This window comes from Hakea prostrata, chromosome 2 (assembly GCF_041222555.1).
Source record: "Hakea prostrata isolate BN-2017 chromosome 2, UWA_Hpros_2, whole genome shotgun sequence".
Lineage (NCBI taxonomy): Eukaryota > Viridiplantae > Streptophyta > Magnoliopsida > Proteales > Proteaceae > Hakea > Hakea prostrata.
In genome coordinates, this window is record NC_142601.1 from 63,467,656 (window position 1) to 63,480,731 (window position 13,076).

The following is a 13,076-nucleotide window of genomic DNA, read 5'->3' on the forward strand; positions in this document are numbered from 1 at the left end:
TGGATTTAGCACGCAAAGCAAACTATTACATTCAATGCTAGGCTGCGCGTGCTGCCTAACACTGAGATTGGATCCTCAGGTGGTAAGGGTAAATCCCAATTCCTTCATACCCAAGCCATAAAGGGTAAGAATGTAATTTCCTTACGTATAGAAAAAACTGAAAAACAGTCCCTTTATGTCTTCTCTCCCCCTCAGGCATGCTTTGCAAGAAGAGTGGATAAAGCTGTACCCGGATTACTTTCATGTTTAATTTAAGAAGAAGAGGAATATCAGCTCTGGCTAAAACAGACACCCTCACACAACTCAAAAGCCTTTTTACCTTCTCCCCCACTTTCAATTACCAAACCTGATTACTAGGAAGAGAAAAAAAAACGACCAACTGGTAAAGTTCACAGTAACAGAGAGAGAAAGAGAGAGGGGATTCTTCGTTGTTGCTTGGGAAAGTGCAGATGCTGAAAGAAGATAAAAATGCTTGGTTAGAGAAAAATTCACATATATAGAGCAGATAGTTATAGAGAAAGAGAGAGAGAAAAGGGGGGAAAAGGGGTGATTGTGTAGTGAAAGAGATCAAAAAGGAGGTGAAGAGAGATGGTGGGCTCGGGAGCATCAGATAGGAGCAAAGAAGCGGTTGGGATGATGGCCCTTCATGAGGCCCTCAGGAATGTCTGTCTCAATTCAGACTGGACTTACTCCGTCTTCTGGACTATTCGACCTCGCCCGTATGTTAATAACACTTCCCTTCTCTCCTTTTTTTTTTTTTTCTGTCTGACTTGACTAATTTCTGTACTATATGTTTCTTTCCATTTCGGTTCTTTTCTTCAAATGGGTTTCTCTCCTGCATGTAGAAGGAGTAGAGGAGGAAATGTTTGCAAGGTCGGGGACGATAATGGTAGCTTGTGAGTCAGCTTTCCTTTACTCTTTTGTGCTTACTAAAAAGCAGAGGACAAGACAGAGATACAGATATCCAGAGACTGATTGGTATTTTTTTGATACATGGGTTTTGCTTGTTAATTGGGATATTTGTTTTGTGAAGGATGTTGATGTGGGAAGATGGATTTTGCGGTGAAAGAGTTGCAGATTGCCTTGAACATATAGACGGAGAGGATCCAGTCAGAAAGGTTTTCAGCAAGATGTCCATTCAGTTGTATAACTACGGAGAAGGGTGGGTAGGTGTTTTTTTTTTTTTTAAATTAAATTCACCCCCATAATTTCATTCTCCATGAGATGATAAGGAATATAATGAGGATATATCTTCTTTTCTTTGATGGGTTGGATGGTTCAACAGGTTAATGGGAAAAGTTGCCTCAGATAAATGTCATAAATGGGTTTTCAAGGAACCTTCTGAGTGTGAACCTAATATCTCTAATTACTGGCAGAGTTCTTTCGATGCTGTAAGTATGTCATCCTAGATAAGATTGACACATGAAATTCAAAGATAAGATTGGATATCAAAACCAAAATCATAATCAAAATCTCTTTTAATCAGATGTCACTGCTTATAGACATATATATGATTCCTTGTACTTCCTTTCTTGCAGCTTCCTCCTGAATGGACTGATCAGTTTAACTCGGGCATTCAGGTAAGAATAGGATTGTTCTTGCAACTGTTGTTTGGTTTATGTTATTTCCAATATTGTACTTTTAGCCCGGTCACCATGGTTTTCCTTACTAGGATTTTCTGTTTAACAGACTATTGCTGTGATTCAAGCTGGTCATGGCCTCCTACAATTGGGTTCCTGCAAGATTGTGAGTTTCCTTCTAGCTTTTCTAATTTTTATTATTGGTCTCCCTATTGAATGCTCTGGCACGAAGTTATTTGTGTTTTAGAATAATGGCATTCAATGTAACATAATTATTCATCCTCAGATTCCAGAAGACTTGCATTTTGTGCTGAGAATGAGACATACTTTCGAATCTCTTGGGTATCAATCTGGCTACTACCTCTCCCAGCTCTTCTCTACTAACAGGAATACTTCCCCATCTGCTTCTTCTTTGAAGCAGTCCTTTTCTCCAAGCCGTCCTTCTGCTCCCATTTTCAAATGGAGCCAAAATCCTCTTCCCTCTGCAACTTCTGTATTTGCTTCTCACAATTTCCAGCACTCTTCTCGACTTGGGTTGCCACAGGCTAAAGATGAAACCCATCTCTTTCTCCCTCCACATTCGTCCGAGAACCAGATGGAGGACATGAACATGATTGCTGGTCCTGACTCTGATATAAAATGGCCAAATGGACTATCCTTCTTCAATGCACTCACTGGACAGAACGACGATGCGAAACTTCTCTCTGGCCACGAGGGTTTAGGAAACAACTCTAACCAACATCAACACCAACTTGTTCTAGGGGGTGAGTATTCAAACTCTGCCTTAATCTTTATGGAAATGCTAGGAAGTCTAACACCCACTCAGAAACTTCACATTCACAGAATCAGCTTGGAATCGGAAATGACAACGCAGGAATGGCAAATTTCAGTGAATATTTGAGCTTGGAGAGCCACTCAAGCAATGACAGGAAAATGGAAAACAAGTTCAAGAGGAGCTTCACTTTGCCTGGTAGAATGACATCGTCCTCCTCTTCTACTTCTTTAGATCATCATTCACAAAATTCCATGGACTACAGAAGGTCTGATGCCAGGGTTTACTCTGATATAATGGACACCTTCTTGGAGTAATTTTAGACTGTTCTGTTTGGAGAACATTAGTGATTAACATGTTTTGTATCTGGCAGTGAATTTCTCCATTTCCCTCCACGATTTATTATCATGATCTTGTCACCTGTTATGATTCCTGTTACTTCTCTTTGCAGTGATCCACACAACTCTTTTCCTTCTATTAATCTTGCAAATCATAAATTTTTCCTCCCCTTTGAATTTCCTTTTGATCATGATATCATGCTTGAAAAATGTCAGTTTTCTGTTTGGAATACCACCAAGTTTGGGATTTTGATTTCATCTTTGGTTTTTCTCAACTTAGTTGAAAGTTTTATGGTTGATTATAACGTTCAGGTAGCGTACACCAGTAAATTTAAGGGTTAAAAATTCCAGGTGGGTCTTGGTTTTGTGAACCATTGACTCTATTACTGTTTGAATAGATAATTAAATTAGTAGTTTATAAAGTGCTGAATCACTAATAGTTGATTATCTAGTACTTAACAAAAACTAAATTACCTGAAACTTAACAGCATCCACGTGAGGGGGACACCCCAAAAATCTCCCTATCTTCAACTTCGGGAAATTCTGAACCATGACCTCGATTTGACCAAGAAACAATGACGAGCTCACAGTCTTAGTCTTTGCAAAGAATATTCCTGTAACTGGAGTTGTTAAGCCTTGAAGATTATTTTGAAGAATGACTACTTGTTGATAGGGTCTCACATTTCCTAGTGCTTTAAGAAAACATAAATGAATAAATAAAAACTGAAGCTGCTGAGGTTCATTTCATTAGGGCCAACCTGACCCAGGTCAGTCTGATAATAATTAATCAAGGCAAAGCTGAGTGAGCTGAGCCCAGTACAGTTGGGCTTGGGGTGAGAGGGTCTCAGCATTGGGTTGGATTTGGGCTCAGTTGAGAGAAATCAGGATTGAAACCTAGCACTGTTTCACACTCTTCCAGAGTTTGAATCCCCTCGGGGCCAGGGGCAAAGTCTCACCTACATTGATTAAGCTAGCTCGGATGAATCTCAGATTAAATTTATTTTTTTTGAAAATTATTGGGATTTCATGGTATGAGTGTCAATCCATAATGTCCTCAAGTTGACTCTAAGTATAAGGACCTTTAGCTCACAATATAATGATGATAATGATATCGTTTTCAAGATGAATTAGTTTATTATATTAGGGTAATCAAACAGTTTTTGTTTAATGAAGTATGATGCTATTGATGCAGACCCCTGGATTTGAAATCAGAATATTCAGCTCAAACATCAGAGGAATAAAGTAAACAAATAGACTGTTAGAGTTGATAAAAAAAGCTTACACAATTAATAAACAGAAGGGTGTATGTAGTGCACAAGGATCTCACCTTTGTTGTAGCAATTCTCCTTCTTTAAATACGGCGACAATGAACATCTCATTCATCTTATATTACCCCTTTTATACCCCCTCAAGCATGCCATATCAAATTGCAAAAGCTTCACGGTTCAAACAAATTAGTTTAGAATCTCTTTCAATATGAGCTCAACCAAGGGAAAACATAAATTGCATCTGAAATATGGCGAAATTGGTCGTGTTCGACAAAGACTGAAACTGTAAACTAGGAGAAATTGATATAGACCAAATCTTGCAGGAAAATCATGCGAATAGGTGAAATAATGGCGAAAATCACCTGAAATTCGCAGAATCTTGCCGTATCTCTCTCTCTCTCTCTCTTGTTCGAATCCTCGTATCAATGCTTCATTACCCTCATCGTCCTAAGCAGATACCTCATCTTTCACCTCGCTAGTGACAACGCCGTTGCAACTTTCAACTCCTGTTCACCCTGCTACATTGAACCAACTCGCAAGTCTAAAATGATTCAATCGAGCCTATGAAGTTAATTGCTAGTGAAGTTAAGCTACCTGGTTTTTGGGAAGTGAAGAATGCCGAGAACACGAGTTCGATTCATGAAAATGATTGGGCCATGAATGATTATTCAAGGAGCAAAGAAGAGATTCTTTATTCAGAATTGGGGTCTGATCACGAAAATTTTGACTTGTTGTATGAAAATTCTGCTTCAGATAATGATAAAGACAATGACAACAACGACCGAAGTATTAGTGTTTGAGTATGAGGAGCCGAAAATCCAAGTTGCGATTGCAAACACCTAAACCTCTCTGGCTCTCTCTAACGAAACTATCCCTTAAATATCAGCGTAATTCTCCTGTTTGTCCTAAGTGAACTTCACCGAAATATCACATACCTTGATAACGACAAACAAAACCAATAATCTTTACTAATTTTTTTTTTTAAAAGATTACATTTAATTCATCAATTACACAACTTCATTCTCAACCGACGGATCAAACATCAACTTATAGTTTTTATTCAAGCTAACCAAGACTGCTTTCCATGCAAAAGGTAAGATTAATTAAAATGCTGTAAGCATTTTTATTTTTCTTACATAAAAAGAAGACTCCATTTTTTTTTTTCCTGTAAAAACGTGAGACTCCACTGGCGATTTGAAAGATAGTCATGATTAGATAGATAATCATACTTATGTAAACATGATTACATAAATAATTACGTCTTAGGTCACTGCAAGTGCATTATAATGTGGGTATCATGGACCGCAATCATCGTCCATAGGGGGTGAATCGCATGATCACTATGACTGAAGCATGGAATTGTTCGATCCAAGATAATAGTAGTTGGTATCGGCATTCGGATACCGGTACGTATAGCTTGACTGTATCGGTCTTGGAAAAACAAATGTATAGAGAGATACCCGGTACCCTCTTCCTTTTGAACTTTGGGTAACAGTTTGGTCAGCTTTTGTTGGGTAGTTTGATATGGGTTTGATTTTCTTTTTTTTTTTTTTTTTTGGGTCCCCTTCCCTTCCATGAGTTGTGGCTAATTGAATTCGAGTTGGGTTTCTATCTCTGTTAGCCAAACTGGAACATGAAGGACAGGTTGGTGGTGAGTGGTGACGGGTGATGGTGGTGGTGGGGTGGGGTGGAGTGGTTCGAGAGAAGCGGCTGAGGGGCTCAGAAGATGGTGGTCGGTGGTGGGTAAGGTACTAAGGTCCACACCCACCCAGCAGTCTCAGGATTTGATAGCCATCTCCCATGGTGTTTCTTCCCAAAGGACTAAAGACCCACTTTTCCTTTCTATTCTTCTTCTCAGTTCTCACGTTATACATACAGTTTCTGTCACTATTGGATTGACAACATTATGGTTAAATCCTGCAACTAGGTCACATGCAAGCACTTTTGGACCGACTAAAGGCATTATTCTCAGTTCCCACACTCCCTCTCCCCCTCTGTGTTCAAAAGAAACATCTTCACCTTGTGGGGTTTTCTTGGTTCAAGAGAGATGGAACAGATTAGATTAAATTATTAAATGAGATGAGAATGGAAGACTGTATTTGAAAAATTGTCTTAGTCTTGCAATTTAATATAGATTGCTAAGAGCAAAGTCTGACTAGCACAGAGGTTTAAGTAGTAATTAACTAGTAAAGCTGGATTTGGAGATAGGAATAATTATGGGATTTTGAGAGGGTGGAGGAAGTCAGGAAAATCCCTTGGGACACTACAAAATCCATTTGTTCCCTTAATCAGGTTTGCTTTTTCTCTCTTTTTTCTCTTGAAGCTGAGCTGCCACCACATGGTTCTGATGTTTATGTTTCATCCCAAAACTCTGACACTCTTCTAACGATCTTTTTGAAAACCCAATTGGAGAGCCGAGAAGAAAGGGAACAATTGACAAGGCTAGATGATGACCAGCTGAAGAAGAAAAGAACAGCAGAATGGAGTTTTAAAAAAAAAACCAACCCATTTTAGCCCTAGCTAGCACCACAAGTGTAGGAGAAACACTGCCTTTTGGAATAAAGCAAGACCAGGATTGTGATGTAGACTTCCACATGGTGCCCTCTTGGCTCTTGTCCCTTTCTTTTTGGAGTCTGCACCTTCTTTCTATTCTACATTGTTACTGGTTAGGTTACTACCCTTGAGATTGGGTTGTTTTGATAGCATTGTAGATAGCATTATCTAGTTAGCTACAAGTGGGGGATTTAAGTATTTAAAACAACAGAAGAAGAAGAAGAAATAATAAAGAAAGAAAGGATAGAACTCAGAGAAGTAGGATTTGAGAGGGAATTGTTGTCTTACAGCCTTGGGTGTTGGGCCCTTTGGGATTCCCTCTTTTGCTTTCTAATATCAAAATCAATGAATGAGAGGAACTGAGAAAGGAAGAAGAATTGCAGCAGAGAGAGAACATTATATTAGGTCTATAGTGTTTTTTCTTGAACCTTGTGGGAATGTGATTCATCTGCTCCTACTGTTGTCTCTTTGAACACTGGTCACTCACTGTTTGCTTTGGAACTTTTGGCCACTAATCACGTGAATTTTGGCTTTTGAGATCAATAACAAATTATTAACTTAAATTCCTTTCTTCTTTATGTGTTATCTTCACATTGTCATTCTCCATCTCTCCCACATCCTCATTATTCCTCGTTACCGTTTCAACCCAAATTTGTCCAGGACGACTCACATCGCCACCTGCACTTTGTCCGTTTACTCGCAGTTTCAACGATCCCTTTGATAGGGGAAGAAAACAAGTAACTCTGAGAAGATGATCATCTCTCCTCCTTCTAACGAGTGGCCACTACAGGTTCCTCTCTCTCTCCTCTCTCTCTCTCACAGACAAAGACATAAACACATACGACTCAATTATTATTCAACGTAACATGACAGTTTTGTTTCTTAGCTCTTGTATGAGAATATATGGATGTTAGATTCTTATTTGCTTCCCATATCAACTTGTAATCTTCTTTTCTTTCTCCTCTTTTTTGGTGCAGCAGCAAAGACAGCAACATCAGATAGATGAGACTGGGAGAGTAATGGAGAAATCAGGGCAAGAACAAGCACTGAAATGCCCTCGTTGTGACTCCTCAAACACAAAATTCTGTTATTACAACAACTACAGCTTATCCCAGCCCAGGCACTTCTGTAAAGCCTGCAAGCGTTACTGGACTAGAGGTGGAACTCTGCGTAACGTCCCAGTCGGTGGAGGCTACCGCAAGAACAAGAGGGTTAAGAGGTCTGATGATGTTTCTTCTTCTCCTTGTTCTTCAGCTCTTGGTACCGCAACCACTCCTCTTTCCACAGCTTCCATCCATGTTAATCCTTCGTTCTATGGCCTATCTGGCATTGGTGCTTCCTCAGACATTGGTAACTTCTCCTTCCCAAGTTTCCATTCCAGAGTTGATACTTTGCCCACATCATGCAACACCCACCATAATATTCAACCACGATTGAATGTTCTTGGGTTGGGTTTCTCTTCTGAAGCGAAGGAAGAGGATTATCGAACTGGGTTTAATCCTCCTTGCCAGATCCAGGATATGGTGTCAAACTATTCCCTTTTTGGACCTTCTTCTTCTCCCTCAACAGCTTCTCTGATTGCTTCGAGTCTGCATCAGCAGCTGGGTGGGCTTAAAGATAGGAAATATGCTAATAATCATTTTCAGGACTTGTTACCCTTCGAAGACCTCCAGATGGGTTTGAGCAGCGACATGAGTATAGTGAAGGGAGTAAAGCTAGAAGCAGGTGACAAACGAATCCCGTTCCAGAATCAAATCGAACATGCAGTAGACCAATCTCTGTACTGGAATACCACGAGTGTCGGTGCCTGGGCTGATCTCAACAACTTGGGATCTTCAGTCACCCCTTTGATGTGATCCAGCAAAAGCCCTGAACAATCTTGGCTTCTACTTGCTTTTTCAACATCTGGGTATTTGTTTTTAGTCAGGTTTTTGTTGGTTATTGTCTTCTTTTAGTGAAGAACGTTGTGGCCAGAGTGGGGGTGGGGGTATACTGAAAAAAAAAAAGAAAAAAGAAGAAATTTTGCATCAGAAGCTATAATGAGAGGAGATCGGATCGGAGCGATCATGTCAGTTGCAAACACCACAACCTGTTGTTTTCCTATTCAGATTTTCAGAGGTTGAAGAGAGAAACTGTGTTTGCTCTGAGAGGAACCTCGGATCATCTTCCTCTCAAAATCTTCCAGCATCATCAGCTGAGTCTAGGCTGCACTGTTCATGAAAGGTGTATGGTACCTAATTTGGCAATTTCTTGGACAAGTAAGTCAGTCTTCTTTGTATGTATATATGCATGATATGCTTTCCTTCTGATGTATCTGTCTTTAGGTGGTGGTGTGTCAGGGTGTATTGGAGATACAGTGGAATTCAAGTCCTAAAAAAGAGAGAAATCAAATGGGGAATTAAATTTCTTTTCTTTTCAAATGGTTAATGTGAGAGTATAGTAATATAAAATTGGGGTAATTTCCTATTGGAATGTTGGTGTTCATCAGTTTTTGTGGTCTCAGACATCGTTATTCAGTAAACTTTCTTTCTTTTTTTCTCTCTCTAATTTGTACTATTAATGCATCTATAGATCTGGATAAGGAACTGCCACATTGGGTTTAGACTATGCATGAGAGCTAGATTAAGAAGTTAAGTACTGCAATCCAGGCTTCAGTACAAAATTAAACTTAATTTGGGTACCATGGCTTCTGCCCATGTCAGTTTCTGTCACCTGATAAATAAAGCTAATACTTTCAGTTTGAATGTTTCAGACCAAGTAAAATCTGCATTGGGTAATTAATTAAACTGCTTCATAAATATTAGAAAAACCAATTTGTGATAGTTTTCTTGGTCATAATCCACACTTAACCTCTGTACACCTGAGTAAGAGAGGAGAAGAAGAAGCAGAAGCAGCAGCAGCAGCAGCAACAACTTGGAATCCATGAGCGCAATGGAAAAGAAATCCTTATAGATGAAAACTTCGTTGCAACTTGCAACAAAAGACTGAGAGATATCAGGATCTATGACTATAAACCTGAACTAAATAGAAGTATAGACAGGGACATCAATATCGTATGGCTGGTGGATATTGATCATTATGAAAATCTTGTATGGGCGAGGAACGAAATTGCGTTCCAATTCGCCAGTTCGCTACTTGGCAAAATCTTGCCGAAAACTGGTGGATATTGATCATTATGAAAATCTTGTATGGTCAAGGAACGAAATTTCGTTCCATTTCACCGGTTTGCTACTTGGCAAATCAGACGAACTGGCAAAATCTTGCCTAAAACTGGTGGATATTGATCATTATAAAAATCTTGTATGTGCAAGGAATGAAATTTTGTTCCAATTCGCCGGTTCGCTACCCTGACAAGCCAGCGAACTGGCAAAATCTCGCCAAAATTTTGGAGAGATTTCGCCCAAAAATATGTAGATTTCAACCCCATTTGAAGGGTATTTTTGGTCATTTTGGGCCCAAATTTTATGCTAATATTTAGTAAATTATTTCCTATAAATTCTTCCATTTAAATCTCCTTCCTAGTCACATTTAACATGTTACATTTTGAGGCCTAAATCATTTGGTCATAATTGAAAAGATTATCTATTGACCTAGAAGATTTCATTACAGAATCTTTTATAATTTAAATTATTTCTATAAATTCTTTCATGTATATACTCTTCCCTAATCACATTTGACACATTGACTTTTGAGGCATAAATCACTGGAATATAATTGGTAAGACTGTTCATTAATCTTGAAGATTTTGCTATAAATTGTTTTCTTAATTTGAATTATTTTCAGAAAATATTTTATGTAGATTCTCCTCCTTAATCACATTTGGGACATTGCCTTTTGAGTCTTGAATTATTAGGACAGAGTAAGATTGTTCGTTGATCCTAAAGACTCCACTATATAATCGTGAGAGAAATCGCCTAAAAATTGCGAGAAATCGGCAAAATATCGATATTTTGGCGATATATCACAAAAATTATAACGTTTCAACAAGATATCGCTGAACTTGCAATCTCGAATTTCGGACCTTTTCGATTCGCCATTCACCGAAAAAGCCAAAATTTCGCCTAAAGGTTGTACATACAGTATGGGTCATCTGTCTATCATTTACCTTTTTGTCCCTGTACCTGAAAAGCGCATACTACAGTAGATAACGTTGTTGTTGCCCGTAATATGCCAATGGTTGATGCTCGTACAATCTTATGACTTTATATATTAACAGGCCAAATGGAGTGTATCTTGAGAGGAATGATCATATTCAACATGGAATCCACTTTATATACGATGGTAACATCGTGAGAGAAATTACTGATACTGATTGTATGAAATTTGGACCTCAGTGGTGTTTATTTAGGCAACAGCCATGACTTCCAAACTAGCTTACAAGTGCGAGGCAGCACAGTCCTTGCTGGCAAACCAAGCTCGCTGACCAAAGCGAATAGCACTAGCAATTAGCAACATTGTCTGTTGGCACCAGTTGGTCTGGCTCAAGGGTCACATCTATTGTCACTTCTTTAGCGTCTGGTGAACCTTCACCCTTTGCCTTCCTACCTAATCTTTTCTCATGTGTCACCACATTTCATTTACCCTTAATTGCATTATTTGTTGGAATAGCTTTGAAGTTGTTAATCACCTTTTCTTTTCTTGTCCATTCTCCTACTCCATCTAGGAGAAAGCCATTAACTCCATTTGACACTGCTCTAGATGCAACTTTGGGTTTCAGGGGGATTGGTTTTGGTTTTTGAGATCTTTCCCTAGTACTTCTATTTGTGATTTAATAGGTAAGCTGATATTTGATCCTATGATCTCACTTTTGATGAGAAAGAAATTTTAAAGAATGGACTTTTAACTCCAGATTTATCGACTTTGGAAAGCCATCTATTTTGATGTTTTTGTTAGACTTCAAATGTTGCCCCCACACCCCAAGTTCATCTAGTAACTAAAAGGAACAAACTGATTGCTATTATATGAGTTCTTGCAATTGATTAGTCCACATTGCCCTAGCCATCCTAGAACCAAGCAAGAACCAATACAGAAGGCCCAAGCATATGCTATCAGATCCCCAGGTTGGGCACATCTGCAGTTCAACAGATCCCTAATTGCATTTGTTTGCAAAGGTAAGGTGGAAAAAAAAAAAAAAAAAAAAAAAAAAAAAAAAAAAACATGTGAGCCCCATGGGTAGTGGGGTGAGGGAGAAAGAAAGGAAAGGATTTTGTGGAAAAGTGATAGTGGTGAGTCTCACTTTTTACTTTTTCAAACTTTACCACAAAATCCCATCAAATTTGTGGGGTTTTAAAAAGCCTTGAGTGGAAAAGTTAGGCTGTCACCTCACCAGACAAGTTTCATTGATTCAAGAAAGCTTGTCTCTCAATTTTCTGGATTTTTATTAGCGGCTGCGATCGCGCCATGTGTGCATATATGAATCTAATGGTTGTGATTAAAAGTGTAAAGATGTAAGTGTAAATATAGATTTTTTTATTTTACAAAATCTGAACAAATTGTTTGAAATTTACAAAACCAACTACCTGTGTTCCGTCTGAGATAACTCGAGTTAGGGCTTTTTCATTCTTCTCTCTTCCCCTCCCTCCCCTCTTGTTCCACTTGCGTGAAAAATTGAAAGTTTGAAACACCGTCCCACAAAGGTCCAACTCTCCATAAGAAAAGAACCTCACTCTCCATTGGGTAGCTCACTAAGCTCAACTCACCAGAAGGAGGTCTCTCCCCGAACGCGAGCAGATCTCGGTCAAGCACTACGCCTCTCTCTCTCTAAGCTCACACACCCCTCCCGGTCGGGTGAAGGAAGAATGGAAAGAATGAACAGAACCCCGTCCATAAAGCAAGAAAAAAAACCCACCCACTACATCCACAGAGAAGTAGCAAAATCGTTGAAACTTGAAATAAGGGGAAAGATTTTTTGCTTTTGAATCCTTCCATGCTCGATCTAACTGTGTATCGATAAGGTCAAACCGGTGATGGTTGCGGGTGGGCACATAAACCCAGAGACGACGTCAGCAAGGAAGGTGTGCCGATCGGGCGGGTGACAGATACGGTGGAGGAACCAACTCCAAACCACGGGTATCTCACCGAGAACACAGGGAGTTGGTTTTGTAAATTTCAAACAATTTGGTTAGATTTGTAAAATAAAAAAAAGTTATATTTACACTTACATCCTTATACTTTGATTTACAACCATTAGATTGGTATCTACGCATGTGGCGTGATCGCAGCCGCTTAAAAATCCCACTTTTCCACCCAAGCAACCAAACCATATACACTTTTAAGAAAAGTAAGAAAAATAAAAAAAAATTTGTTTTTTTCGAGAATTTTCCCACCCCACCTTTATTTCAGCAAACAAATACACCCTAATCTAGGGGTTAGGTTGAAGGTGATAAGACCATTTTTGGATCCTGTTTTGACTCGACGTGGAGTGGTTTGGCCCTCTTAAGTGATTCATGGAATTGGGCTCATCTGGTTTTACAAACCTTTCATTTTCTCAAAGTAAGCCAACGTGGGCATTGCTACCTTGGGCTCAGTTCATAAGTGGAGCTAAGAAGCTAGACGTTTGTGAACT

At 39.1% G+C, this 13,076-nt stretch overlaps 2 protein-coding genes across 4 annotated transcripts; both read left to right on the forward strand.

Annotated features, from left to right (window-relative positions):
* Positions 1-269: 269 nt before the first annotated feature.
* On the forward strand, positions 270-3,447 carry LOC149025617 (protein RICE SALT SENSITIVE 3-like). 2 transcript variants are annotated; one of them, XM_089143150.1, is made up of 8 exons: positions 270-719; positions 846-896; positions 1,034-1,162; positions 1,286-1,391; positions 1,539-1,580; positions 1,690-1,746; positions 1,867-2,344; positions 2,407-3,447. In XM_089143150.1, exons 1-8 carry the CDS (start codon positions 589-591, stop codon positions 2,667-2,669), a joined length of 1,257 nt encoding a protein of 418 aa, XP_088999276.1. In that variant the 5' UTR covers positions 270-588; the 3' UTR covers positions 2,670-3,447. The 2 variants fall into 2 exon arrangements, with proteins under 2 accessions (XP_088999276.1, XP_088999277.1); XM_089143151.1 differs by having other exon boundaries at positions 2,424-2,540.
* Positions 3,448-6,757: 3,310 nt separating this feature from the next.
* Positions 6,758-9,051, forward strand: LOC149025618 (dof zinc finger protein DOF1.4-like). Of its 2 annotated transcripts, none has more exons than XM_089145819.1 (2): positions 6,758-7,301; positions 7,492-9,051. In XM_089145819.1, the coding sequence occupies exons 1-2, from the start codon at positions 7,263-7,265 to the stop codon at positions 8,365-8,367; spliced, it is 915 nt and encodes a 304-aa protein (XP_089001945.1). In that variant the 5' UTR covers positions 6,758-7,262; the 3' UTR covers positions 8,368-9,051. The 2 variants fall into 2 exon arrangements, with proteins under 2 accessions (XP_089001945.1, XP_089001944.1); XM_089145818.1 differs by having other exon boundaries at positions 7,489-9,050.
* Positions 9,052-13,076: the final 4,025 nt, after the last annotated feature.

What these genes read in the sequence shown, in the direction of transcription:
- LOC149025617 (XM_089143150.1), top strand. Translation starts at nt 589, where the DNA reads ATGGTGGGCTCGGGAGCATCAGATAGGAGCAAAGAAGCGGTTGGGATG. An exon ending in AGTTTAACTCGGGCATTCAG is followed by an intron (nt 1,581 to 1,689) that starts GTAAGAATAGGA and finishes TCTGTTTAACAG; the next exon opens with ACTATTGCTGTGATTCAAGC. An exon ending in ACACCAACTTGTTCTAGGGG is followed by an intron (nt 2,345 to 2,406) that starts GTGAGTATTCAA and finishes ACACCCACTCAG; the next exon opens with AAACTTCACATTCACAGAAT.
- LOC149025618 (XM_089145818.1), top strand. Translation starts at nt 7,263, where the DNA reads ATGATCATCTCTCCTCCTTCTAACGAGTGGCCACTACAG. An exon ending in CTAACGAGTGGCCACTACAG is followed by an intron (nt 7,302 to 7,488) that starts GTTCCTCTCTCT and finishes TTTTTGGTGCAG; the next exon opens with CAGCAAAGACAGCAACATCA.